The sequence below is a fragment of the Pteronotus mesoamericanus genome, unplaced genomic scaffold (genome assembly GCF_021234165.1).
Source record: "Pteronotus mesoamericanus isolate MK-2021 breed Mesoamerican mustached bat unplaced genomic scaffold, CSHL_Meso_final scaffold_705, whole genome shotgun sequence".
NCBI lineage: Eukaryota > Metazoa > Chordata > Mammalia > Chiroptera > Mormoopidae > Pteronotus > Pteronotus mesoamericanus.
In genome coordinates, this window is record NW_026555326.1 from 6,907,737 (window position 1) to 6,916,653 (window position 8,917).

Below are 8,917 nucleotides of genomic sequence, written 5' to 3' on the forward strand. Positions count from 1 at the left end.
TGAGTTTCCAAATTTCCTCCTGTTATTGACTTATAATTTTACTGATTGGAAACTATACTTTGTATGATTCTAATTCTTTTAAATTTATTGAAACTGAGTTTATACTCTAACATATGGTATATTCTAGAGAATATTCCATGTGCTCCTGAGAAGCATATATATATACTGCTGTTGTTGGGTGGAGTGTTCTATAGATAACTGTGTCTAGTTGTGTTATAGTGCTGTTTAAGTGTCTATTTCCTTGTTGAACTTCTGCCTAGTTGTGCTATCCATTACTGAAAGTGAGGTATTGAAATTTCTAAATATTGTTGAATTGTCAATATCTCTATCCAATTCTGTCAATTTTTGCTTTATGTATTTTGAAATTTTACATACATATGTTTATAATATGTATTCTTGATGGTCTATCTTATCATTATAAAATGTGCTTCTTAATCTCTAGTAACAATTTTTTGTCTTAAAATCTATTTTGTCTGATATTAGTGTAACCACTCCAGCCATTTTTTTTAAGGTTACAGTTCACAATCACTTCTGAGTGGTTTTCACAGTTAAGATAAACATACACTTCAAAACGTGGCCTCTGGGCCTCCCAGTCTCTCTCATGCACACGTACACACACTCATGCAGTGGGAACATTGTCAGGCTGCTGGGCTTAGCTGAGTGATTTCAAGTACTGCACCACAAGGAACATGACCACACAGGTGAGCAGCATCCCACCGATCATAAGGTACTTGTCCTGGAAAGCCCGCTTCTCAATGAGCCGCATCACTGTGTTGGACAAGCCCAGCATATTGGCAATGTCAAGGATCCTCTTCTGAGTCCCCTTATAGGGCATTCTCTGGGCCCTCAGTCCCTCCAGAATACTGTGCCCGCCTCCAGTGAGGTCATCCATGCTGTGGTGAATTTTCTGGAGGGAGGAGTTAAACTGCAGTGATTCATCCATTGGTATGGTGGTGTCAGAGTCATTGGTAGTGAAGGTGTGAGACAGAAGCTCCTCTCTCTGCCTCTCCTGCTGCTCCCTTGTGTATCGTCGATGCTGGAAGTTTCTGAGAGCAGTCTGAAGATGCTGGACATTATATTTTAACTGGTCAACACGAAGTTTGGCATTTTGTCTTTTGTTAGGGGGCTCCTTGCTGGACAAACTCTCCAGACATTCTAGATGGCTGAATATCTGGTCTATACTTGCTTGGATTTCGTTTTCTACTAAGTGCACAGACTGCTTGTCTGCTGACTCCAGGTGTCCCATGTGAGACTGGATCTGGTGGACCTGCTTGTTCGTTTGCTGGTACAGCTGTTCCATGTCGCTGGCCCTGCAGGGTCCGGCTCCGGGTTCCTCCTAACATGTCCTCATGGCCCTCCTCCATTTTTAAAGTTACTGTTTGCATGGTATATTTCTTTTTATCCTTTTAATTTCAACCTCTGTGTCTTGGAATCTAGAATATATTTCTTTTAGACAGTTTATAGTTGGATCATGTCATTTTTATTCCTCCTGTCAGTATCTTTTTTTTTCCATTGGAGTATTTAGTTCACTTACATTTAGTACAGTAATTAATGAGATAGGATTTATGTCTGCCATTTTGCATAAAGGACTCTTTTTAGACAGGTATGCTAGTCATAAATTATTTCGGTATATGTTTTTCTGGGAATGTTTTAATTTCTTTTTCATTTTGAAGGATAGTTTTCTGGATATAGAATCCTTGGTTGGCAGTCTTTTTCTTTTAGCACTTAGAATATCAGTCATATTCTGCTTTCTGACCTTCATTGTTTCTGATGAGAAACTAGCTGTTAATGTTATTGAGGATCTCTTGTATGCAGTCATTTTTCCCTTGCTACTTTCAAAATTCTTTGTCTTTTAACAGTTTTTCTATTATGTGTCAAAGTATGGATCTCTCTGAGTTTATCCTAAGAGTTCATTGAGCTTCTTGGATGTGCAGACTATTGTTTTTCATTATTTTTTTGGCTATTACTTCTTTAAATATCCTTTCTGCCCATTTAACCTCTCATCTCTTTTTGAGACTTCAATTATGCATGTGTTGGTTCCCTTGATGGTTTTTACAGGTCTCTGAGATTCAATTCATTTTCTTTATTCTTTTCAATTTTGATTCCTTAGGATGAACAATCTCAATTGACCTTTCTTCATGTTACCTAATTCATTTGCCTGTTGAAATCTCTTGTTGAGTCCACTTAGTGAATTTTTCATTTCAGTAATTTTACTTTGCAACTCCAGAATTTTACTTCTTTTAAAGTTCCCTTCATTGATTTTTCTCTCTTTGGTAAGACATCATAGTTATTTTTTAAGTTCTTTGAGCCTAGTAATAATAGCTAATTTGAAATCTTTGTCAGCTTTTTCAGATAATGTTCTGTTGAATGTTTTCTCTATATAGGGCACACTTTTCAGTTTCTTTGCATATTTCATAATTTTCTGTTGAAAGCTGTACATTTTAATGATATAATGTGACAACTCTATCAATCAGATTCTCACTCCCTTGGGATTTCTTTAATGATTTTCCTGGACTAATTTTGTCAAGTCTGTATTATTTGTCATATGAACTCTGCTCAGTTAGCTTAGTAGCCAGCTAATGATTGAACAGAGTTTTCCTCAAATATTTTGAATGAATAAGTCTTCTTCCTTTTGCTGAATAACTCAATGTGCATAATGGAATATGGTTTCAATGATTTGTCGGGCGCTCTACACCTCTTGTTAGCTTTCACTTCATGTTTGGGCAAAGCCTCAAGGTCAGCCAGCAATGAGACATTAGGGCCTCTCTGGTCTTTCCTGGGCATGCAAACAGCATGTGCGTGGCCTTACAGATTGCCAGGACTGTGTCATATCTTTTCAAATCTCCCCATGGACATCTTATTCTGGAGTTTTTCCTTAAGCTTTTTTTTTCACTAGCCTCTTGTTAACCCTACTATTAACAACACCTCTGGCAGCTTCAATGTTAAGCAACTGCCACTGACTGTTTTTGATAAATGCCTGTTGATAGGGCTAGTCCCAGAGATTGAATTCTGATTCAGGTCAACTAAAGACAGTCTCTGAGAAAGGCACCTTATTGCCAGACAAGTCAAATAGTGAAAATTCTCTGAGATTCAGGCTTTTGTGGGAGCTCCAAACCCATTATCCCCCTTCTAGTACCTGCTAGTTTATTGGTTTTCATACCTACTGTAGTTGTGAGGCTGTTGGTTTTTGATGATACTTTGTATCTAGATAACAGAATATTGAATTAGGGAAAGTAAAAAAACCTCAAAGCTCATTGTTATTACTGATATTCAATCATTTTTCTTTGCAAAACACTGGTCAGATTATTGAAAGTTTCTGTTTAATTTCAAGGGTCTGAAAATTTAGATTCTTGAGAGTTTTTTTGTTTTTTGTTTTTTTTTAGATTTATCATTGCCTTTATGGAGGAGCTAATTTTCAGAGGTCCTTTTAAATTTTATTATTTTAAAATTATTTTTATTTTTAATTATAGTTGACGTACATTATATTAGTTTCAGGTGCACACCCCAGTGGTTGGACATTACATACCTAGATAAGTGGTCATCCCGATAAATCTTGCACCCATCTGACATGATACGTAGTTATTAGAATATTATTGACTATATTCTCATCCTCTTGACTATTCTTTAATAACAAATCTGTATTTCTTAATATCATCACCTTTTTCATTATTCCCTCAACCCCGCTCATATCTGGCAAACATCAAAATGTTCTCTATATCTATGATTCTGTTTCTGTTCTTCTTGTTCATTTATTTTTTTAAATTCAATTGTTGATACATGTGTATTTATTGCCATTTTATTGTTCATATTTTTTATCTTCTTAAAGAAGGCTCTTTAACTTTTCATATAATACTGATTTGGTGGTGATGAACTCATTTAGCTTTTTCTCATCTGCAAAGGTCTTTATCTGTCCTTCTATTCCAAATGATAGCTTTGCTGGGTACAGTAATCTTGGTTGTAGGTCCTTGTTTTTTCATCACTTTAAATATTTCTTGCCAATCCCTTCTTGCCTGCAAAGTTTCTTTTAAGAACTCGGCTGACAGTCTTATTGGAGCACACTTGAAGGTAAATAACTGCTTTTCTCTTGTTGCTTTTAAGATTCTCTTGTTGTCTTTACTTTTGGCATTTTAATTATGATGTATCTTGATGTGGGTCTCTTTGGGTTCATCTTGTTTGAGACTTTCTGCACTTCCTGGACTTTTATATCTTATTTCTTTACCAAGTTAGGAAAGTTTTCTGTCATTTCTTTCAAATAGGCTCTCAATTTCTTGGTCTCTCTCTTCACTTTTTGGCACCCCCATTATGCGAATGTTGGTATGCTTAAAGTTATCCCAGAGACTTTTTACACTATCCTCATTTTTTTCGGACTCTTTTTTACTTCTAACTGTTCTGATTGGGTGCTTTTTGCTTCCTTATAGTCCAAATCACTGATTTGATTCTCAGCTTCATCCACTCTACTGTTGAGTCCCTGTAAATTATTCTTTATTTCACTTAGTTTATACTTCATTTCTGATTGGTTCTTTTTTATGCTATTGAGATTCTCACTAAGTGCATTGAGCATTTTTATAATCAGTGTTTTGGACTCTGCGTCAAGTAGATCACTTGTTTCCATTTTGTTTAGTTCTTTTTCTGGAGTTTTGTTCTACTCTTTCATTTAGGCCATGTTTCTTTGTCTCATTATTTTAGCAACCTCCCTGTGTTTGTTTCTATGTATTAGCTAGAGCTGCTATGTCTCTCAGGCTTGGTAGAGTGTTCTAATGTAGTAGGTGTCCTAGAGGATCCAGTGATACAGCCTGCTCTATCACCCAAGCTGGGTTCTTGAGGTGCACCCACCACGTGGGCTGTGTATATCCTCCTATTGTAATTGGGCCTTGATTGCTGTTGGCAAGTCAATGGGAAGGACTTACCCAGGCCAATTAGCTGCAAGGACTGGCTGTGACCACTGACCACCAACCTCTGGCCACCATGGAGGATCAGTTGTGCAGGGGCCCACTCCACAGACTAGGTCTTACTTCAGCAGGGCTCTGGTTCTCACTGAGTCTGCCCCTTGAATATGTCACTTGTGGAGGTGGTTGGGCGGTGCTTCTATGTTGTCTGAAGCTGTCTGCTGGCTCTGATGCCTCTTGGGAGGTGCAGGCCAAGGTCACCCACCACCTGTGTTCTGCTCGGGGCCACTGGACATAAGCTACACAGTGATCTGCAGATGGCTGGTACTTGTGTTGGGTTTGGAGGTACCCAGACGAGGCCAAGCTGTGAACCAAGGCTGGCTGCTGCTATGCCAGGCCTGGGGCCACTTAATGAGAAACATGGGGCTTGCTGAAGCCAGATTCTTCTTGCTTGAAAGAATTTAGGAAAATATGAAGCATGAGCCAACACAAGCCATTGGTGCCCTGACTGGTGTGGCTCAGTTGATTGGGCATTTTCCCACAAGATGAAGGGTTACCAGTTCAATTCTTGGTCAGGGTACATGCCTAGGTTGCAGGTTCAGTTCCTGGTCTAGGCATGTGTTAGAAGAAGAAGATGATCGATGTTTCTCTCTCCCATAGATGTTTCTCTCCATCTCTTTCTCCTTTCTTTCCCTTCTCTCTAAAATTAAATAAATAAAAACTAAAAGCAAAAAACAAAAAAGACAAGCCATTCATATGGAAAAGCCACTGGAAATATCTTGGGTGGGACTGAAAGTTGGGTTGGGTGGGGCCTCAGGGAATCACGAGGGCAGGGCAAACAATGTGGGCCAGGTGGATGGAGTTTCAGATGTGGCACCCACATGTTGGCTCTGTGGGGAGAGGGCTCAGCAAAAGAAAAATTGCCTCTGCTAGCACTTCTGTCTGGGAGAAAGCTGCCCCTATAGCTCTTCCCCTGAAGCCAGACAATTCAGTTCCTCCCAGTATGTCTCTGGTGCCTTTCAAGCTGCTGCTCCCATCCTGAAGCTTAGAGGGAGTGAGTCCAAGTAAGTTTGTGTGTGGGCCCTTTCAGAGGCTCCAGAAGTTTCCTTCTTCCTCAGCCTCATTCTCGCTGTTTTTTACAGCCAGAAGTTATGAGGACCTCTCTTCCTGGCACTGGAACCCTGGACTGGGGGGCCTGGTGTGGGGTTGGGACCCCTCACTCCTCAAGGGGGACCTCTGCAGCAGAAACATGCCTCTTGATTTTTATGTGTTACATGTGGGTTTGGGATCAGCCCATTCAGCATCTTTGTCCTTCTTACCAGTCTCAATTTGATTTCTGCATTAATTCTGTAATTGTAAGACTTCTATTCAGCTTGATTTCTGACAGTTCTGAATGATGGTTGTTCTGTAGTTTAGTTGTAATTTTGATGTGGTTGTGGGAAGAGAAGAGTACCATGTTTACCTATGCTGCCATCTTGACCAGAAGTAAATTTTCAGAGGTTCTTAATGCCATTCTGGAAATTGGAAAACATTCCAGCTTTCTTTTCTTTTGTATTAGCCAGGTATGTAATTTCATATCTTGTTACATCTGTTGGTGTCTTTATTTTAAAGAGAGTTCCTTGAAGGTCCTATGTAGTTAAATATTACTTTAAAAATCCAATTTGACAATCTCTGTTTTTTAATAGGATGTTAAGAAGATTTAATGTTAAATTGTTTTTTTATATTGTAGATTTAATGCTACTTACTTGCTATTTTATTTTATTTGTCCCATTTATTCATTGTTCTCTCTCTCTGTCTCTTTTGCCTTCTTTTGGACTGAGTATTGCTTGTGTTTCTCTTTCATTCTCTTATTAGCTCTAGTGCTTTCAGTTTCTTGTTTTGTTCTGTTTTCAGTAATTGCCTTATGATCTTTAGTATAGACCTTTAACTTATTTCTGTCTACTTTAAAATAACATACTACTTCACAAATAATACAAGAATACACAGTAGTATACTTTCATTTCTCCAGTTCTGATCTGTGTCCTATCACTGTCATATAACTTATTTTTACATGCTATAAATCTGACATTATATTTCTTATCTTTGTTTTAATAGTCAATTATCTTTTAAAGATACTTTTAAAATAATTTTAATGTTTTTATAGCAACTCATATATTTATCAACATTTTGTAAAAAAAATTTTATTGATTTTTTTTTAGAGAGAAATATTGATTTGCTGTTTCATCCATTTATGCATTATTGGTTGCTCCTTTTATGTGCCCTGACTGGGAGTCAGACATGCAACCTTGGCATATGGGGATGATGTTCTAACTAACTGAGCTACCTGGCCAGGGCCAGAGTATTTTTAATATATAATACCATTTGTAAAAGGTATATACCTGTATATTGGGTTGGCCAAAATGTTCTTTTGTTTTTTTCTATAAGATGGCTCTAGTAGTGCTTAGTTGTCTTTAACTTCATTTGAAACAATTCTGTTAGATTGTATTGTGACAGCTGTCAGATCAGAGTGCATTTTTAAAACTTATCAAAATTGGTGAATTTTTGTGTAGCCGTCTTAATATCGAAGATAGAAAAAAATAAGCAACATTTTCAACGTATTATGCTTTATTATTTCAAGAAAGAAAAAACAAAACTGAAATGCAAAAAAAAAAATTGTGCAGTGTATGGAGAAGGTGCTGTGACTGATCAAACAAGTCAAAAGTGGTTTGTGAAATTTCGCGCTAGAGATTTCTCACTGGACAATGTTCCACTGTCTGGTAGATCAGTTGAAGTTGATATTGATTAAATCAAGACATTAACTGAGAACAATCAACGTTATGCCATGTAAGAGATAGCTGACCTACTCAAAATATCTAAATCAATAATGTTATTGGTAAAAATTAAAAATGTATCTTTTATTTTATAGAAAAAAATACTTATTTTTCGGCCAAATATACCTTTTGAAATAATTTTTATATATACATGCAAATTGCATACAGAAATTATTTCAAAATATACCCAAAATATTTAATAGTGTACATTTGTATTGCCAACAGTGTATGACACCATATGGATGAATCAGTTGTAGGATGAAAACTTTTCACCAAATACCTCTTCACATTTTTTTATGTTTATGAATATATTAACTAATCAAAAATTAATTGCTTAAAATTATTTATAAAACACACTTGAACAACTCATGAGCCTGCTGTGTTTGTAGGCACTGCTGTGCCTCATCACTCTCTAACACCCGTGCCCCCTCCAGCTCCCTGAGCTCCAGCTGAAGGAGAAGGGTGGTAAATAAAGAGGTCACTATAGCATGGCTCCTACAAAGCAGATGACCCACATAACCAAGGGTGGTAAAGCACTGAGGAACCAAGTAGCTACCAAAGCTGCTTACAAAAGTGCACCCTTTACTGGAAGGGTGAAGAAACCTCATCGTTACAGGCCTGGTACCATGGCACTTTGTGAAATTAGATGTTATCAGAAGCCCAACAAACTTCTGATTTATAAACTTCCCTTCCAGCATCTGGTGCAAGAAATTGTTCAGGACTTTGAACAGATATGCACTTCAAGAGCACAGCTGCTGGTGCTTTGCAGGAGCCAAATGAAACCTATCTGGTTGGCCTTATTGAAGAAACCAACCTGTGCACCATCCAAGCGAAAAGTGTAACAATTATGCCAAAAGACATCCAGCTAGCATACCACATACCTGGAGAACGTGATTAAGAATACACTGTGATGGAGCCCTGGCTGGTGTGGATTGTGCACCAGCCTGTGAACTAAAGGGTCACCAGTTCAATTCCTGGTCAGGGCTCTGGGTTGTGGACCTGGTCTCCAGCTGGGAACATGTGAGGTATCTCTCACACATTGATGTTTCTCTCCCTCCCTTCCCCTCTCTCTAAAAAAATAAATTAAAAATCTTTAAAAAAATACATTATGATGGGAAACATTCATTCTTTAAAAAAATTTCTCTTCTTTCTGTTATTGGTAGTTCTGAATGTTAGGTGTTTTTTTTTTCCATTGGGGTCAAAAGGTTGCCAAGTATATGA

At 37.7% G+C, this 8,917-nt stretch overlaps 2 protein-coding genes across 2 annotated transcripts; one reads left to right on the top strand and one right to left on the bottom strand.

Moving 5' to 3' along the window:
* Positions 1 to 652: 652 nt before the first annotated feature.
* LOC129062065 (Golgi SNAP receptor complex member 2-like) lies at positions 653 to 1,336 on the bottom strand. The gene has a single exon (XM_054562838.1). The coding sequence runs from the start codon at positions 1,298 to 1,300 to the stop codon at positions 653 to 655; it is 648 nt and encodes a 215-aa protein (XP_054418813.1). The 5' UTR covers positions 1,301 to 1,336.
* Positions 1,337 to 8,184: 6,848 nt separating this feature from the next.
* On the top strand, positions 8,185 to 8,538 carry LOC129062067 (histone H3, embryonic-like). Its single transcript, XM_054562839.1, has one exon. The coding sequence runs from the start codon at positions 8,185 to 8,187 to the stop codon at positions 8,536 to 8,538; it is 354 nt and encodes a 117-aa protein (XP_054418814.1).
* Positions 8,539 to 8,917: the final 379 nt, after the last annotated feature.

Bases quoted from the DNA above. Each gene is read 5' to 3' on its own strand.
- LOC129062065 (XM_054562838.1), bottom strand. From the start codon at position 1,300: ATGGAACAGCTGTACCAGCAAACGAACAAGCAGGTCCACCAGATCCAG.
- LOC129062067 (XM_054562839.1), top strand. From the start codon at position 8,185: ATGGCTCCTACAAAGCAGATGACCCACATAACCAAGGGTGGTAAAGCA.